Genomic DNA, 20,434 nt, shown 5'->3' on the forward strand with positions numbered 1-20,434 from the left:
AATTAAGTTAAATTAAAGATTCCCATAAATCTGTGATTTAAATATACATTTCCAAGTAACTCATGAGAAATGAGTTAGGAGACACCATAATTCTAACTTTAAGATGTTTAGAATTAAACAAAAATGTAAATACTAAATAACCATCATAGTGAAAAAAGCATGAGTGGAACTTAGAAATTTTAAATCCTTATGCTAGAAAAGAAGAAATGCTGAAGATTAATGAGCTAAATGCAAATTTAAGAAATTTTATAAGAAATGATAGAATTAGCCCAGAGAAGTAGGAGAAAGAAAAGGGAAAGAACAGAAATGAATGATATAGAAAAATAATATACAGGGCTTCCCTGGTGGCGCAGTGGTTGAGAGTCCGCCTGCCGATGCAGGGGACACGGGTTCGTGCCCTGGTCTGGGAAGATCCCACATGCCGCAGAGCGGCTGGGCCCGTGAGCCATGGCCACTGAGCCTGCGCGTCCAGAGCCTGTGCTCCGCAACGGGAGAGGCCACAACAGTGAGACGCCGCGTACCGAAAAAAATAATAATAATAATTCCACTTCTGACTTTGTATATTATTTTTGTTTTTTTGGTTTTTTGGGGGGTTTTTTGCGGTACACAGACCTCTCACTGTTGTGGCCTCTCCCGTTGCGGAGCACAGGCTCCGGACGTGCAGGCTCAGCGGCCATGGCTCACGGGCCCTGCCGCTCCGTGGCATGTGGGATCTTCGTGGACCGGGGCACGAACCCGTGTCCCCTGCATCAGCAGGTAGACTCTCAACCACTGCGCCACCAGGGAAGCCCAGAAGTGGAATTTTTGATAACACTTTAAAGTGGATGTACTTTCTAGTAAAAATAGTAAAAAAAAAAAAAAAAAAAAGGGAGAATATAAAATGCAAATAAACTTTGCTAGGAATGAGGAGGGATATAACTACAGATACTCTATAAAAAGATTCAAAAGAAAATAAGTAAAAATTATGAACAACTTTGTGGCAGTTAATTTAATACTGAAAGAAATAGACAAATTCTAGGTATTTGTAACTTACCAAAACTTCAGAATGCTATAGGAACTCTAAATAGTCCTACAGACTATTAGAGAAATTAGAGAAATTCACTCAATTTCTCTAAACTACTGGAGAAATTGAGTGAATAATTTTAAATCTTCCCACAAAGAATATATTAAGTCTAGATGATTTTAAAGGTAAAGTAAATTAGCTTTTAAGAAACAGATCATTCCAATATCATACAAACTCCTCGAGAGAAGTGAAGAAGTGGGAATTTTCCCCAACTAGTTTTGAGACTAGTAATCTTCATATCAAAGCTAGATAGCATAAGAAAGGAAAAATGAAAGGCCTGTTTCATTCATGAATATAGATGCAAAAATCTAAACAAAGTACCAGCAAACCAAATCTGGCAGGATAGCAAAAGGAAAATTCATTATGACCAATTCAACCCATTAATACACAGTTTGTTTAACATGAGAAAGTATGTTATTCCCACTAACAGATTAAAGGAGAAAAACTACATAATCAACTCAATAGGTGAAGAAAAACATTTGATACAAACTCAAAATTCAATCATAATTTTTTAATTTTAAAATTCTCATTAAAGTTGGAATAGAAAGGAACATACTTAACCTAATAAATGTTGTCTCTCCAGGAATTAAAAGTGAACATCATTTTTAAATGGGGGCAAAAGCATTCTGTGGTAGTTGCGATTAATGTTCTCAGCTCTTCACTCCCTCTTCTGCCATGTTCCTTTGTAGTGCTGTAGAGACAGTGGCATTTACATCCTCACTCAATTTACTTTAGGATGAGACACATGACTTTATTCTGTCAATCAATGTGAGAAGTAACAGTGTGCCAATTCCTGAAGTGAGGCCTAAAGAGGTATCACGTATTTCCACTGTGGAAAGAGAACACCATGTAGCCTCTGCACAACCACTGTACACTCATGAGATAATAAGAGTGAAAAAAGCAAATAATATCTTAGTATTTGTCTGAGAATTGTTTTGATCTCAGGGACCCCATGCATCTATGGACTATACTTTGAGAACTACTAGAATAATGTACATTTCCTATAAGCAAGTACAGTCTTAGACAACCACAACACAATCAAATCAGGAAATTGACATTAATATATTACCATCTATTCAAGTTTCAGACTCTATTCAAAATTTGCTAGTTTCCCCAATAATAATTTTTATGATGAAAGAATCTAGGTCAGGATCACACATTGCATTTAGTTGTAATGTCTCTTTAGTCTCCTTCCATCTGGAACAGTTCCTTTGACTTTCCTTGATAGTCATTACCTTGACACTTTTGAAGATTACAGGCCAGTGACTTTGTAGAATGTCCCACAAATTAAGTTTATTTGATGTTTCTACCTGAGTAGATCTAGGTTATGCATCTTTAGAAGGAAAATCCAGAAGTGATTCTGTGTTTTTCTCATTTCACCCTATCAGGTGGGGCAAGATTTTGATTTGCTCTATTCCTTCTGATGTTCACCTTAATCATTTGACTAAGATAGTTTAGTGCCTCCCAGACTTCTTAAATGTAGAGTTATTCTTTCTCTCTTAGTAACTAGTAAGTATTTTGTGAGGAGGTGATTTGAAATTATTTAAATTTCCCATTCCTAATCAAACTTTTAAATCATCCATTTATTTATATATGTTTATGGGTTCATGTTTTCATATTTTATTCAGTGGGTTATAATCCATTACTGTCATTATTTATTTTGTTTCTAAAATTGTCCTTAGTTTAACCAGCCCATTCAATCTGGCTTCCCTGTCATCTTGACATGCCTCTTCATTCTTTGAGCACTTCCTTGGTCTCTGGCACAAGGTTTTCCAGGCTCATCTTGTACTTTCTCTGCCCTGACCCTGATATCAGTCATTTCTCAATGGATCCCTGTTTCTTTTAGTGGAAAATACATTTAGAAGCTAAGTCTGGGCTTTACTTATTGCTATTGGGAGCTCAATTTCCCAGTCCCTCTCAATGGACAGAGTTAGGTATATATGTATTTAAATACACACATACACAAATATATATTTATATCTATATCTGTCCATTTCTCTCTCTCTATCTTGAAAATATTGGTATCTCCAGTTACAAGCCAACATCACAAGGTTCACTCTACTTTTCTCCCTCTTCATATTTCTAACTCCCTCCTTAAAAAGTGAGAAATCTGGTTCCTTACTGTAGTTGTTTATTTGTTCACCCCTCTGTAAGTAAGCAGTCTCCCATATCTAATGCCACCTCCTCCCCACTCAGGCATCTTTCTCATCCTGAGGTTTGACTCCCCATGCCTGTTTATCTGTGTAAACACCCTGCTCACCTTCCTGGGACTCTAACACCTTATGGCAGGACATCCCACAGGTAGACACCCTCCTTTCACTGATGGGGCTTTGACATGTTATGCCAGGCCACCCTATGCATGAACACTTTCCTCTTCTGGACATGGACACCTTCCTCACCCTGTTTGGGTTTTGACACTCCTTGCTAGGCCACCCTTCTGCAGGGATATCCTCCTTTACTTTGCTAGTTTTCTGACTCCTTCTGCCAGGCCACTCCTCCCACATGGATTTCCTCCTCACCCGACCCGGGCTCTGACTATCCATACTGGGTCACACCCCCGTGTGTACACCCCCTTCACCCTGCTTGGATGCCAGTGTACCATGCTGAGTTGCCCCTAAACATGGACACCACCATTACTTTGCTTGGGCTCTGATACCCAACTCCAGGCTGCCTCTCCACTGAAGATAAGGATGCCATCTCACTCTTCTCCATCAAGTGACTTGAGGAGTGAATTGCTCATGGAGGGAAAGGGTAAGGGGAAAGAAAATGATCAGCCACCTCATGGCTGAGCTCCTCTACTCACAGTATAGGTTGTTCTTTCAGAACTTTGATTATTTTCTTAATTTCTTTTAAATAATTTTGAATTTTAAGTTACAGCTTTCAAATTATTTGGGGCCACATTTACTTTTTGGTTTATTTTCATTAGCTTTTAAACATTCATTTTCTTCTCCTTTTCTTGCAATGTCTTTAAATAGGGTTGTATCAAAATCCTTTTTTGTTCCCCATCTTTAATGAGAAGAATGTCCTAGACTATTCAGAAGAGGCTTCTGTGTGAGAGCAGGCATGAGCCACAGTAGCTTTCTTCACGCCTCAAAGACTTTCCCTTTGTTGTTATCATGAAGTATTGAGATAATATGGGTACTTCTCTGCTTGATTAAGAAAACCTTCCTGCTGTTATCTTGTTCTTTGCCAGAGTTACATGCACCTTGCCTTACAAAGTAGTGCTCTCATATGTGAACACTGTATTTTGTTATTATTACATTCAAGGTCTCCCTCCTCCGGTCCTCTGCCTTCCATGCCACTCCCTCCTTCCCGTTACATGAAATATCTTTCTCCGTGAGATCTCTGATGTTTTCACCCTGTTCAATTTGCATTCTGCTCCTGAAAATTTTTCTTCAGAGTGAGTCTCTAGTTTACTAAAAGCATGTATTTAGTGAATATTTCTGAGATTCTCAAGGGTTTAAGCCACTTCTAATTGTCTTTTTGTGGGATTTTTTCAAGTTCTGCTGGTTATTCTCAGATTCTATTGCTCAGCATCCTGCTAAGTACTGGACCTTCTCATTTTAGGAATCAGAATGTGATGGCAATTTCTGGGACCCTTGGCTTGTAGGCTCCATCAATTTCCTTTTCTCTTCACCACTACCAGTTCTGGATCCTGCTGCTATCACATGATTTGGCTATGCCCATCCATTTTCCAGGGCCATGGAGATTCCTTGATACCTGCTTTATTGAAGATATCATCTGTAGTTGGGTTTTTTGTTTGTTGTTGTTTGTTTGTTTTACTATCATATGCTCATTTTATTCTTTCACTATAATATGTATTGTTTTTTTGAGGGGACTTGGGGAAATTAATTTTTAAAAACGTACATTATTGTCATGTTCTTGCCATCAGAAATACCAAGTGATCTTTTAAAAGTGTAAATCAAATCATGTCAACCCTACCCCTACCTTCATCTCAGACCTCATCTCCAATCATTCTACCCCCCTATGATGGTTAATTTTATGTGTCAACTTGAGTGGTCCATGGGGTGCCCAGATATTTGGTCAAACATTATTCTAGGTGTTTCTGTGAGGGTGTTTGGGGATGAGGTTAAACTTTAAATAGGTAGACTAAGTAAAGCTGATTGCCCTCTCTAATGCATGGGCCTTATCCCATCAGTTGAAGGCTTGAATAGAACTGAAAGGCTGATGTCGCCCTGAATGAGAGAATTTTTCCTGCTTGATAGTCTTTGAACTAGGAAACCAGCTTTTTTCCTGCCTTCATACTCAAACTAAAACATCATCTCTTCCTCTGTCTCAAGCCTACCAACCTTCAGCTCTCCTGGTTCTCAGGCCATAGGACTTGGACTGGAACTATACCTTTCTCTTTCTCTCTCTGTCTCTCACTCTGACTTGTACACCACTCTCTCACCACTCTGTTGCAGCAACACTGGCCTTCTTATGGTTCAGAATACCCTTAAGGAGATTTTCATATCTTCTTCTCTCTGTCTGCAATAATAATCCCTATCTCATTGCTTTGTTTTATTTTTTTCACAGAACTTAACCATCATCAGAAATTATACTATTTTTGATTTGCCTACAGTTGTGTCCTTTGGTGGAATGTAAGCATCCTGAGGGTGGGACTTTGCCTTTGGTACTGCTGAAACTTTGGCAGCTAAGACAGTGCCCAGTGGACAGAGGTATTTTATACGTATTTGTGAAATGAATTCAGAATTTCTGCTAATATCAACATCAGCACTAGAATCCCAAAGACATTTTTGATTTTCCAAAGAGGAATGCAATGACCCAATAAACAAAAGTTATGATCTATAATAAAAGAAGAAATTACTAGTTTTCCATAATTTGTTTTCATCTTAACATGAAATTTAGGGTTTTATTGTTATTCAGGTATTTATATAGGTCATAAATATCAGAGACAAAGATGGATAAAAAAATATTGAACTTCTTACTATTGGATACTTACTCTGACATTTCTTTGAAATGCTAATTATTCTTTGAATAACTATCAGATTGGAATTCACACATATTTAGTTCTGTGCCTTAGCATGAAATATCCACCTGTCAAAAAAAAAGTGTGAAATTAAATGAGACATGTTATGAAAAACAGTTTAATTGGGCTTCCCTGGTGGCGCAGTGGTTGAGAGTCCGCCTGCCGATGCAGGGGACACGGGTTCGTGCCCCGGTCTGGGAAGATCCCACATGCCGCGGAGCAGCTGGGCCCGTGAGCCATGGCCGCTGAACCTGTGCGTCCCGAGCCTGTGCTCCGCAACAGGAGAGCCCACAACAGTGAGAGGCCCGCGTACTGCAAAAAAAAAAAAAAAACAGTTTAATCTATATACTTTGCCTCAGTTTCACCTAAAGAAATAGTAAGAAAATGCAAAAATTCTTTTCAAAGTATATTTTAAAAAATATACAAGCATATCAAACTAATAATCTTTACTGAGTGTCTAATATAATAAATTACGACCACCTTTCTTTGTGAAAATGAAACTGTCTAGATTAGAAGTTGTTGTTGTAATAAAGAAACACATATTTAATGTGTTCTATGCCACAGGCATTGTTCTAACTCCTTTACTTTTATTTTTTTCATTCAGCTTCACAATACTTTTAGTTATATACTATTACTATCATCATTTCCAGATATGAAAATATAAACATTGCCAGAGTTTATTTTGAAGAATGTATTAATTCTTCTTTAAAACTTGGGATACAGGCTAAATCAGTTATCTATTGACACATAGTAAACCACCCCAAACTTTGTGGCTTAAATCAACAGCCATTTATTTAGCTCATGATTCTGGTACGTGTGTTCTTCTGGTCTGTGCCAGACTCAGATAATCTTGCCTGGGCTTGTTCATGCAACTGTGGTCAATTGGCAGATTGTCCTGGAGTTGGTTAGTCCTGGTCGGCCTCACTCACATGTTGAAAGTTAGCTGGCCTTCAGCTGAAGTGACAGGGTGGCTGGTGTGTTAACCATGCCCTTTATTTTGGAGGGATTTTTTCTTTTTTTTTTTCCTGATGCTTTGACATCTTGGGACCTTGCTGACTCTGCAGACACTGCCCTTCCCAGGGCTAGGTAATTCTTAAAGATAGTAAACAACTCACCTGAAAACACACTTCTCATATGCAAACCAATCTAAAACCATACTCTAACCACTTTCTTTATCAGGTTCTCACACTGGGCCACTACCCACGTGCCCTAATCACAGCAGAGCCAGGTACCAGATAACTAGGAAAAATCCCTATGGCCTAGAGCCTAATGAAAAGACTTGAAGTAATCAGTCCTAAAACTGCTTACCCTGTTGTGTCCATTACTTCCCATAGAAAGCACAATAAAGGCTCTTGTCCATCTTTTCCCCCACTCATTCTGCCTCTTGACTAATACTGGTGCTTCCACGTGTCCCTTCCACCCCCAGTGACATGGCATGCTCCCTCCTCTTGGGATCTATGACTATAACAATCTGCCTTTTCAGTGGCAATTGTCTCCTGATCTGTTAGGCTCATTATACTTGGGGGAAAAAAAAGAAAAACCCTACAATTTCAAACATCTGGGTAATGTATCATTTCATCATCCAGCGGGCTAGCTCAAGCTTGTTCATATAGCGGCAGGGTTCCAAGAGCTGCAAGAGAACAAGTCCCAGTCCATGAGTGCTTTTCAAGTCTTTCTTATATCACGCTTGCCATTGTCCCATTGACCAAAGCAAGGCGCATGGCCACACTTAAAGTCACTTGGGAGGAATGGATACAGGCTTGGGGTGTGGCTACAAGGAGCCTTTGCGGATTGGGTCATAACTGCAATGAATCCACCCAACAGGAATTTCAGGAGGTTTCATATCAATTTCACATTGTCTTTGATCTGAGAAATCCTTAGGGTTTAGGCACTGAAATAAGTAATATTTGCCTTATCACAACTCTTGGCAAAAATGTTAACAACTATCACAATGCTAAGAACTATTATTCAAAAGCCTAGGCTTATGAGCTAATAACTAAATTCTCTTTTACTTAGAGAAGTGACTGCTTGTGACTAGAGCACTTGGACAATATAAAGCGTTTTGGAATGGCGATTATAGTTGTTTTGATCAAACCACCGAAGGGATGGTAACCTAATAATGATATTCATAGGAAAATTCAAGTAATATTATGCCCCTAAATATCTCATTATTGTGAACATGATCAGAAACCTCTTGCTGAGATTTACAGAATCTTTTTCGTATAAAAGACTGACTCTTTTCAAGTTTTCCTCTCAAACTTAAACCCTTTAGCCTTCTTCAGCAACTTCTCAGTAAAATTCTTCCCTATTTCAGAATTCTTCCTTCCTTCTACATTATTTATGCATTACTATCATCTCATACCAACCTCCTTATGCTGTAAAGCATTATAGGGGAGCCAAGCAGCCCAGGAAGAAAAAAGAGAAAATAAATTGGAACAGAACACCAGATTTTATTTTCTCTTAGTATTAGCTTACCTCCATGAAGCTGAAGAAACTCTTCTCATCCACTTTCCCCAAATTCCAGAAATAGTCATAAACAGGAGAAACATGTCTCTCCTCACAAAGAGCCTACTTGATTGTCCTTGAACCCTAGATTGTTCTTTTATCTTAATAGTAATATATTTTCCAGGCCAGTGGATGTAGGAAATCTGATAGACCTTAGTTTGAATCTCAGCCTAACCACTTACTAGATGGGGAAACTTCAGAAGCTTAAGTTGTCTACATGTTAATTTTGACTTCTAAAAAATGGATATAATAGAGCATAAACTCTAACCTTTAGAAAGAGTTTAAGGCTGCCTTGCTTTATGCTCCACCCATTCTTCTACCCCAAGAAGGATCTCTGTTGTGAGGGGAGGGAAAAACAGAGTTAGGAAGGACATAGTGTTGCTACATTAGAAAGGGATGGAGTTTTTATGGGACGATAAAATGCTTATAATAGTACGGGATGAATCAGATTGTTTCTCTTTTAGACTGTTGTCTCTCAGACCTTTCTTCCTGTCACCCTTGTTTCTTTCATCTCAGGATACCACTGTGTTAGGTCTAGGCAGGAGGATGTCTTCGTTTGGAAAAGCCAAACAGGAACCAGGGTGAGGTCTGGGGATATGTAAAGCCAGGAACGTACCTACTTCTATCAGCTCCAAGAAAGACAAGAGTATACAGACCTGGGACCAAACTTCAGTAAAGAAAGCCAATTTGTCTGTAGCATTCTTTGAGCAAATATCTATTGAGACTTACTCTGGTAGCCAATTTGTTGACATATTCTAGCCAAATCTCTTTCTGTCACAAAATCATGATTATTATTAATAATTTTACAGGATTGTTATGACGATCAGATGAGGGTATATAAATATTATCCCTAATTCAGTGCATGCATAGTAAATAGCCCATTCCAAATAAATGTTACTTGTTAATTTATAAAAACTTTGATGTCTTGGGTTTGTAATAATAACTAACTTTTTTAAAGTGTGAGTCAGCAAGTCAAGTTTGAATTTGTTGTTATTATCTACCACATTGGCTATATTTTACTTTTTCATAAGATTAGGTTATGGGCTTATCAGGTAATTTAACTTTTGATCATGGCAAATATTTAGCTGAATTTTTTTTGAATTTTGTTTTATTTATTTTTTTATACAGCAAGATCTCATTAGTTATCCATTTTATACATATTAGTGTATATATGTCAATCCCAATCTCCCAATTCATCATACCACCACCACGACCCCCTGCCATGTTCCCCGCTTGGTGTCTATATGTTTGTTCTCTACATCTGTGTCTCAATTTCTGCCCTGCAAACCAGTTCATCTGTACCACTTTTCTAGGTTCCACATATATGCACTAATATATGATATTTGTTTTTCTCTTTCTGACTTACTTCACTCTGTATGACAGTCTCTAGATCCATCCACGTCTCTACAAATGACCCAATTTCATTCCTTTTTAAGGCTGAGTAATATTCCATTGTATATATGTACCACATCTTCTTTATCCATTCATCTGTCGATGGGCATTTAGGTTGCTCCCATATCCTGGCTGTTGTAAATAGTGCTGCAATGAACATTGGGGTGCATGTGTCTTTTTGAATTATGGTTTTCTCAGGGTATATGCCCAGTAGTGGGATTGCTGGGTCGTATGGTAATTCTATTTTTAGTTTTTTAAGGAACTCCATACTGTTCTCCATAGTGGCTGTATCAATTTCCATTCCCACCAACAGTGCAAGAGGGTTCCCTTTTCTCCACACCCTCTCCAGCATTTGTTGTTTGTAGATTTTCTGATGATGCCCATTCTAACTGGTGTGAGGTGATACCTCATTGTACTTTTGATTTGCATTTCTCTAATAATTAGTGATGTTGAGCAGCTTTTCATGTGCTTCTTGGCCATCTGTATATCTCTTTGGAGAAATGTCTATTTAGGTCTTCTGCCCATTTTGGGATTGGGTTGTTTGTTTTTTTAATATTGAGCTGCATGAGTTGTTTATATATTTTGGAGATTAATCCTTTGTCTGTTGATTCATTTGCAAATATTTTCTCCCATTCTGAGGGTTGTCTTTTCGTCTTGTTTGTAGTTTCCTTTGCTGTGCAAAAGCTTTTAAGTTTCATTAAGTCCCATTTGTTTATTTTTGTTTTTATTTCCATTACTCTAGGAGGTGGATCAAAAGAGATCTTGCTGTGATTTATGTCAAAGAGTGTTCTTCCTATGTTTTCCTCTAAGAGTTTTATAGTGTCCAGTCTTACATTTAGGTCTCTAATCCATTTTGAGTTTATTTTTGTGTATGGTGTTAGGGAGTGTTCTAATTTCATTCTTTTACATGTAGCTATCCAGTTTTCCCAGCACCACTTATTGAAGAGACTGTCTTTTTTCCATTGTATATCCTTGCCTCCTTTGTCATAGATTAACTGACCATAGGTGCATGGGTTTATCTCTGGGCTTTCTATCCTGTTCCATTGATCTATATTTCTGTTTTTGTGCCAGTACCATGTTGTCTTGATTACTGTACCTTTATAGTATAGTCTGAAGTCAGGGAGTCTGATTCCTCCAGCTCTGTTTTTTTCCCTCAAGACCATTTTGGCTATTCGGGGTCTTTTGTGTCTCCATACAAATTTTAAGATTTTTTGTTCTAGTTCTGTAAAAAATGCCATTGGTAATTTGATAGGGATTGCATTGAGTCTGTGGAGTGCTTTGGGTAGTATATTCATTTGCACAATATTGATTCTTCCAATCCAAGAACATGGTATATCTCTCCATCTGTTGGTATCATCTTTAATTTCTTTCATCAGTGTCTTATAGTTTTCTGCATACAGGTCTTTTGTCTCCCTAGGTAGGTATTTTATTCTTTTTGTTTTAATGGTAAATGGGAGTATTTCCTTAATTTCTCTTTCATATTTTTCATCATTAGTATATAGGAATGCAAGAGATTTCTGTGCATTAATTTTGTATCCTGCTGCTTTACCAAATTCATTGATTTAGCTGAATATTAATTAAAGTGACCAATCAGAAAAGTAAACTGACTTCCTTTGCTAATTTCTTTGGCCAGGTTTTTACACAGTATGTCTTTAAAAGACAAATTAGGTCATTAAAAAAAAAGCATGGTGTATTTTAAATCTCAGTGAACATTTATGTTTTATCTTAGAAAAAATTATAAAGAATAAAAATTATCATCTTTGGTTTCTTTTCTGCATTACATTTTCAAAGATCTAAAGAAATTGAAAAATAACTAATACTATTTCATAGAAGAAAGAAAGATAGCTTTGTGTTAGTAGTTCAACATCAGTTTCTTGTAAAAGACACTCACTTTTTAGTGACATTGCATTGTTTGCCTATGTTTAAGCCTGAACAAATCCTTTTTGTCTAAATCATATAATCTGTATAGAATTAATCTTAATTTTATATTTGAAGTAACACTATCAGGATTATTAACCTTAAATTACTCCTAATTATACTTCTTTTCAAGATTTTGTTTTTGAATTTATTTCCTGGCAGAAGGGCAAAGGAATGTCATTATATATGATCTTGATTTACCTGCCTGATGTCCTACTGCACAATGATTCATTTACTCCAAGAGTTTGAACGTGTCCCATTTTATGAAAACCTGATTTTATCCAATGTAAAACATACTCCCTGGGGACAAAGGAGAAGCGTGGGCAATTACTCAATTAATACCCAATTCATACCTTTGAAATGCACCCTAAAGTAATTCAGGAGGATCTGGTTCATACACACACACACACACACACACACACACACACACACACACAAATTCATTTTATACATGGCACTGTAGGCTCATGGGTATTTCATAAAGTGAGGATATCACTGTGTAGCAAGAAATCAAATGTCTGGACATTGCACAAGTTGTATCAGGGCTTTCAGAGTCCTTTATAAACAAACATCCTGACCTTCTTTTTCCCTTTTGCAGATGATCTCTTTCAAGAGGAGGACAGTGATCCCCCAAAAGAATATGATCCTGGGCAATTTGCAGGCCTTCTCCATGGATCCTCTCCAGCCTGTGAGTCCCCTGAAAATCCATTTCATCTCTATGAGAAAAGAGATGAATGTGAAGAAGGAAAAGATGAAGTCAGTTTGACAAATAGTCCTTTGCCTTTCAAGCAGACTCCAATAGAAAATAACTCAGAACCTTTGGTAAAGAAAATTAAACCCAAAGTAGTCAGTAGAACAATTTTTCACAAAAAAAGCAACCAACTCGAAAACCATACCATTGTTGGCACAAGAACAACTAGGAGTGGATCCCGGAATGGGGACCAGTGGATTGTGAACACGGGGGGATTTGTGGAGAGAGCCTGTACCCTGGGAAGAATAAGGTCATTGCCAAAAGCCCTGATCGACATGCATTTATCAAAAAGTGTCTCTAAATCGGATTCTGATCTCATTGCCTACCCTTCAAATGCGAAAACATCAAGAGTTAACTGGACCGAAACTTCAACTGCTGATCACAGTTCTAAAGGGAATTCTGAAAGAACGCCATCCTTCACTTCCGAATGGGAAGAAGTAAGATTTGTTCTTATTATTCCTTATTTAAGGCTTTAGCATCAAGGGGGTTTCAGGGGAAGGATTTTCAGCTTTTTAAGTCTCTCAAAGGAAAAAAAATTAACAAACACATATAGTTCCAAGTGGAAGGGAAAGGTTCTAGAGGTGTCACATGATAATTTCACAGTGAGTGCGAAAACAACACATGAGGGGAAATCTGTTGTTTCTATAGAAATTGACATCAAGCAGAAGTAATAACTAGCTATGAGGTACAAGAAAATGTTCACATTGTGTCCTACCAAGCATTGCAGCTGACAAATTGAGAAAAATCTTTGTATTTTTTTTGCTCCATATCATTTTGTTACTTGCTAAACTCTTTGTTAGCTCATCTCCCTTCTTTAAAGTATCTTATAGTTTCAGAAGAACTTTTATAATCTTAATGATAAACAGAATGGCCCTGGCCTTTCTCCAAGTACCATACAAAAAACACAAATTACTTAATATTTCCCTTTACAACTATTAGAGAGACATTAGAGAAAAATATGTTGCAGTCCAGTAACACCAATTTAAGCTCTTCTTAAAGACAAAGTCTTTAATTTCATAGAATTACTCAGAAAGCAAGTGCCCTTGTAAGGTTATAAAATATCATCCTTTGTCCCTGAGGAGGACTACATAATAAAGTAATGAAGTCTCTTGCTTTTTCTTGAATTTCTTAAAAGAATGGACCACACTCTTCCTTGGCATTTCATTCTAACATGTCACATTTTGTCTCTCAGAAGATTGTGCCAGTTGGATTAGGTTTTGAAGCACAATAGGTCACTATAGTATTCTGAGAACTAGAAATGGAAATGGCTCTGGTACTAACATTCTGAATTGAGCTGTTTGAGAAAATCACTTAATCTCTCTGCATCTGTTTCAGGGTGAACAAAATGGGACATTTAAGTAATGCTCATTGTCCTTTCTGAAACCTGCTGTCTTACTAAGGTTGCTAGGATGATGAGGAGAGGGAGTAAACCATAAATAGCTAAAGCTCTGACAGTCATATCTGCCTATACATTCCATAGTAGTAGATTGATAGTTTATTCAGATCTATCCATTTCTTATATTTATTAACTCTGTGAATAACATCTGGAGATCCTTTTCGGAACAAGGCAGGATTAATTAACATTTAACTTACCTCTTAGCATCAAGTTGTTTCCATGCCTAGATTCTTGTGATTACATGCTACAAATCAGCTTGTGGCTGGCTAAACCATTTAACAAGAACTTGGTTCCAATGGTCATGCTTCACTGGTCAGATGAGATGCACGCTCTCAGAAGAGGAAGTATGCCCGAGAGGGTAGACATTGTCATGTGAATTTATCTTCAGCTCCTTCCCCATCTGAGTTTAAAGTATACACAATTTCTAACTTACTGACCCATGTAGGTCCAAACAAAGTTCATTTTAGGAAATACAAAGAAAAGGCAAGCTGATTTTGAAAGTTTAAGAAAGGGAAATATAATTTGTATTTCTAAAAGCATTTCAAAAGATGTCTGCCTTCCTTTAAACCTTTCTCTGTCAGTCTCTTAATTGTCGTATTGCAATGGTAATAATATCAAGAATATATGCTTCTGGAAAAAAAAAGCATATATACTTCTGGCATTTGAAAGTATTTTAAAATGCAATGCTGTATGCTAAGTGAAATGAGTCAAACAGAGAAAGACAAATACTATATTATATCACATATATATGGAATTTAAAAAATATAACAAACTAGTGACTATAACAAAAAAGAAGCAGACTCACAGATATAGAAATCAAACTAGTGGTTACCAATGGCAGGGGAGGAGGGCAATATAGGGTGGAGGATTAAGAGGTACAAACTATTGGCTGTAAGATAGGCTCAAGGATGTATTGTACAACACAGGGAATATAGCCAATATTTTGTAATCACTGTAAATGGAAGCTAACCTTTAAAATTTGTATAAAAAATAAAAATAAATTTAAAAATTTTAAATAAAAAATAAATAAAAGTGTAACACTAAAAGTGAATGTAATAATTCCTTTATATGGTTTTTGTTTCTCACAGATTGACAAAATAATGAGTTCCATAGATGTTGGAATTAACAGTGAACTTCAAGAAATTAATGGTGAGAACACAAGTAAGGAAACCTCTCCTCTATGTTGTAAGGAATAAATGTGCTCAAGAACTAGCTATAAAATGATAGGAGTCTATAGATAATTTCATGTTTTACCATAACAATAGTAGCTACAAATTATTTTTTTCCATTCATATCAAACAACTATAACCTCTAAACAACATCAATTATACTGATTTAGCAAATAGAGAGATTTTTCCCCATGTGTTATTTTACTATGCCAGTTAACATTAATGAAGTTCCAACTTTATGTAGAGCTAAGTATGAAGCAATTAAAAGTGTTCTAGAACATGGTAACACCACACTACTATTTCTCATTCCGTGAAACGTCCCATTCATCCTGGCCAAAGTGATTAACAACTTCTCCTAAATTGTAAGCTCCAGTATGGCAAGAACTATGTGTTATTGATCTTCTTGTATCCAGAATACCTAGCAGAGTGTCTCACAAATAGTCGGTTCTGCAATCACCCTTACAAAGTATTGTTTTCTTCCCTATAATTAAAGCTCAAGAGTGGAAGGTCATTTAAAACTTTAAGTTAGTAGTGATAGTTGATGTTTCTGTAGATATGATAAGATTAAGGTGTGCAGGAGAGAAGCCTAAATATATCATAGGGTAAACAGTTACAGTCCTTGTGGCCCTTTGATAGTCACCAGAGTCTTTTAAACAGCACTCTAAGTGACTGTTAAGCACAGGAAAGTTGGAGAAGCGCTCTCTTCTGGTGCACTGGGCCTGGGTAGACAAGAAATGACCTTGAAATCTGGGGTTGCAGTCAGTGAAGGGAATATTCAGGTCTAAATGATACCCTTGCAGGAGCACCTCACTCCTTGCTCCTATGCTGGGACAAGTATGAACTTAAATTGTTCTAATATGGCTGGGCTCCATGTTAATTAAGTGATAATTTCTTAAAAGACTAGACAGTTTTTTTTTCTAAAACACGTTTGTTTTAGATTTTAAAAACTGAAAAATTATGAAAAAAGTACCAAAATTGTGTGCATTTGTTTAGTGACACAAGCTTGATGGCATGTGTAGCTAGCTCTCTCACACAGAAATGCTGATAAACATTGAGGACTTTTCCAATATCCAGAGAACTAGGCTAAGAATGTATGTTGCCATATAGCTGTTTCAGATAACGCTTACAGAATAATTTCAAGAAAGCTGTAGGAATGCAGATTTTTGACTGAAGTGAAGGTAAGAATGTATCTTCTTATCATAGTAAGTTCCCTGTTACTGAGAATATTCAAGCAGAGATTTAATGCTTCTCTGTTGGAAGACTTAGGTGACATTGAACATTCTAATGTAAAATTCTTCAGATAGTACCATAGAATTGTGAAAATGTCATAAACTTTATTATAATGAAAATAAGTACAAATGTTAAAATTGCCACTCAGGCAAAATTGCCTTTGAAGGGCATTTTAATAATAAATAAATCCACAGATTATTTTCCCTTAAATTACCCTCGTTTCACCTCTCGGATCACCATCCTACCCACTGCCTTTATTTACTATTTTTCTACAGTGATAATGAAAATGAAGACTCAGTCCCCAAAGCATCATTACTATTAACAAAGACTGGTTCTGTATGCGCCTTAATTTTCACTTCTTAATTGCACACTAGTTATGCACTAAGTGATTGACCATAACATGTGGCATTCCAACTGGCCATTAGGCCATTTGTGAATTACAGCTTTAGTGGTGCAGGCTTTTCCCTCTCGAGACTAGACAGAACTAGAGAAGTGATAGACAACCCCATGAAGATGACATTCCACAAATAATGTATTGGGTACTGAGTGTGGCCAGGAAATCACATGGTAGAATAAAAAGTCAGACAGAAGTGAATTCAAATATCAGTCCTGCTATTTACTAGCTGCTTGATCTTCAGCAACTCACTCAGTTTCCCCATCAACAAAAATGGAGATAGTAATGTAGGATCGTTGTAGAGACATATACAATGGCATATAAGAAGAGTCTGATACATGTAGACATGTATTAAATTTTAGCTTTTCCTTGCACTATCATGAGGGAGATGCTGTTTTAGACAGTGTGGGCATATCAAGGTAAACACACATCAGCCCTTCTTTTAAGAACTTTACAATGTCAGCTAGTCTCACAGCCTTCATGTTAAATTTGCTGTATTCCCTGGAATTGTGGTGTGTCAGTTAGAGTGCAGATCATAACAAGCCCGACAGTCAGATGGTACCAGAGAAGAGTAATTACTAAAAGAGAGCATAAAACTCCAGGCTACCCCGGCAAGGAGAAGAGAATAATCTAGATGTTTGTTTGTTTGTTTGTTTTGGCTGCATTGGGTCTTCGTTGCTGTGCACTGGCTTTCTCTAGTTGCGGCGAGCAGGAGCTACTCTTTTGCGGTGCGCGGGCTTCTCACTGCGGTGGCTTCTCTTGTGGAGCACAGGCTCTAGGCGCGTGGGCTTCAGTAATTGTGGCACGTGGGCTCAGTAGTTATGGCTCACAGACTCTAGAGCACAGGCTCAGGAGTTGTGGCGCACAGGCTTAGTTGCTCTGCGGCATGTGGGATCTTCTCGGACCAGGGATCAAACCCATGTACCCTGCATTGGCAAGTGGCTTCTTAACCACTGTGCCACCAAGGAAGTCCCTTTAGAATGTATTGATTTAAATGTTCTAAATTATTTTTATGAAATCTGAGTATTCTTTTTTTGCTTGACAATGAGGAAGAGACGTGCAATAAAATCAATGGGAAGTAAATTTAGAGTGAACAAGAGGCAATGGTACTTTACCTAGTATTGTGTTGTCGGCATCTAGAATTTTGTTTTGGAAGGCCACTGAGCCAAGCACTACGACTGGCTTCATCACAGATGCATAGTTTTATGAGCATTTATGATGTTTGTTGCTAAAAACCTCAGAAGGTGATTGGGAGACTAAAATCATAAGCAGTGGAGATACATGATGGATCAAGGATCAGCATTAAATTTTCCGTGCTCTTGCCCCTTATGTTTCATTGTTTTTGTTTGCCCTCTTCCCGCCCCTCTTGCATTTGCAATTTCAGGTATTTTTGTAAACAAAATATTTATTGGACCAGGAAGGGAGTTTTAACTCTTCCATCTTCATTCCTAAAAATATGAACCAGCTCAAAGTTTGAGCAGTCTCTATGAATCATATAACTAGTTTCACCCATAGAAATCATTTTTCTCTCTTTTAAAAAATTTCCTCAGCAATTATACAGTAGTTTGAAGCTTATCTGGCAGCCCCAACTCTCCAGGACTAAGATAGAAATAAAAGTAAATAACATTTACTGAATTTATTTTAGGCCAGTCCCTTAGGTTCTCACTCAGACTAATATTAATGGATGTTTTTCACAAACATAACGTCTGGTTTCCCACTTGAAATCAGACTTAAATGCCCAACAAATTGGCATTGGCAGTAGGATTCAGTTATATCAATACCTCATATTATGTAGGACATCCTGCTCTTTGGTGATGCTGTATATGTGATATGATAATACATTCCATGTCATCGTGTACAGCCATGTATAGGATTTTTTCAGAGAACAGATTTTAAGGTTAGATAGATTTGGCTTCAGATCCCAATGTTGCATCTCAGTGGCTTTGTGACCTCTTTGATCTCAGTTTCTTCCCCTATAAATTCAGAGTTTTAACAACCACCTCATAAGACTCCTGCAAGGTTAAATTATACAATTGTACTACTGTAGCCTAAAACATAGCAGGTGATCAATAAATATAAATTCTCTTACCTTCTTATCCAGGTATGCATGACTTACCTTTCTAATTAGAGTGTACACCACACAGGAAGATACTTGGGAAATCTTTCTTTTTGATCAGTAAAAACTGTAGTTAAGATATAACTATTCATATTCTAAGTTTTTTTCATGTGGAGTCTTGCTTAAAGTTTTATTTCTTAACCATTGTCTTTGTATCACAAGGAAGTACTTTCATGTTAGGAAATTTACCATATTCATTGGAACTACTTCATATTGTCACACTTTCCAAGAATCAAGCTGATGATCTTCTTGATGAGATTGAGGATCACTTAAGTAAAGTGGAGGCAATAATTGGCTCCACAGGATCTGCTTGTTGTTACACAACAGCAAATATGCAAAGTAACCAAGTGCCCAGACTTTACAGTCCAGGGGTGGTTGATAATCTTATAAACACCCTCCTATTTCTAAACTGGCCTCACTCATCTCCTGCTACAAGGACTTTAGGTATATGGACTATATTAGATTCATCTCAGGTACCTGAATATAAAAACTAGTATTTAGTTAAAAGGTATTTTTTGAGGCTGGGATTTTTGTCCTTATACTTAAGGTTGAATTGTATTCAAAGAGAAATATTCTAGAGTCTTATCTTTTAAAAATCTACTTTTGCCAATGTATGAATTTCATCTAAATTTTAATTATAAATGATTTGTAAAGGATTTTACCATAGAATACACTGTCTATATTGGATAGATAAAGCAACTCTTAAGTTATTTGCTAGAGAATACATAGCTCTGAAAGCAGCAGTTAACAATAATCCACAGCCCTCCTTTCTAAGCTTTTGCTTCTCTTCCTCCAAGAGTCTGAGGGCCAGGTTACAGTGCAGGGTTCCTTATAGCCATAAAGACCTTCCATGGAGAGTTTCTAGGAATTTAGGGACTCACTAAGGCAGAGTAAGTGTTCTCTCCTCCTGAGCTAAGCTCCACCTTCTCCCTGGTCTACAGGAACAGAGAGAGCTCACATGACCCTTTCCCCAAAGAGAGTCTATTTCTAAGTGGCTATGGCAGACATCTCCACAGCCCCAGAAGCTGCTCCTCCCTGATGTTTTGGTTGCTTCCAGGCCCTTGATATTTACTCACATAGTTTAGATCTGCATCCGGAGGTTCTTTGCCATCAATGCAGCTGATAGCTGTCCTCCTGCTAAGGTTGCTCATGGGAATATCGTTCCTCAAACTCTAGGAGAACACTTTCTAAAAAAATGTATTTACAATTTCCTAGAGTTGCCCTATTACAGAAATGACAAAGAGGAAAGAAGCTGAATTGTATTCCATTCTTACTGTGTGCCAGATGCTGCACAGTTTACTCCTGTGAGCATTCAGTTCTCCAAATAACTCGGTGAGGTATTATTATACCCATTTTACAGATGAAGAAAGGCTAAGAAAGGGTAACTTGTCAAAGTCAACTGCTTCAAACCTAGGTTTGTTTCTTCCAGAAGTTCATACTCCTTTCAATAAAATATGTTACTATAAAGAACAACAGAAGCCAGCCCTTTGCTTCTTTCTCTTTAGTTCAAT

The 20,434-nt window shown here is 37.3% G+C and overlaps 1 protein-coding gene across 5 annotated transcripts in view; it reads left to right on the top strand.

Moving 5' to 3' along the window:
* Window positions 1–20,434, top strand: part of ANKS1B (ankyrin repeat and sterile alpha motif domain containing 1B) — a 1,156,804-nt gene that overhangs the window by 652,919 nt on the left and 483,451 nt on the right. For 4 of the 5 annotated variants that reach the window (XM_060113525.1, XM_060113526.1, XM_060113527.1 and 1 more), the window contains exons 13-14: window positions 12,466–13,055; window positions 15,103–15,175. In XM_060113525.1, the coding sequence (XP_059969508.1) occupies window positions 12,466–13,055; window positions 15,103–15,175 (663 nt within the window). The remainder of the gene's footprint in view (window positions 1–12,465; window positions 13,056–15,102; window positions 15,176–20,434) is intronic. The other variant, XM_060113529.1, reaches the window with a different exon arrangement.

This window comes from Mesoplodon densirostris, chromosome 11 (assembly GCF_025265405.1).
Source record: "Mesoplodon densirostris isolate mMesDen1 chromosome 11, mMesDen1 primary haplotype, whole genome shotgun sequence".
Lineage (NCBI taxonomy): Eukaryota > Metazoa > Chordata > Mammalia > Artiodactyla > Ziphiidae > Mesoplodon > Mesoplodon densirostris.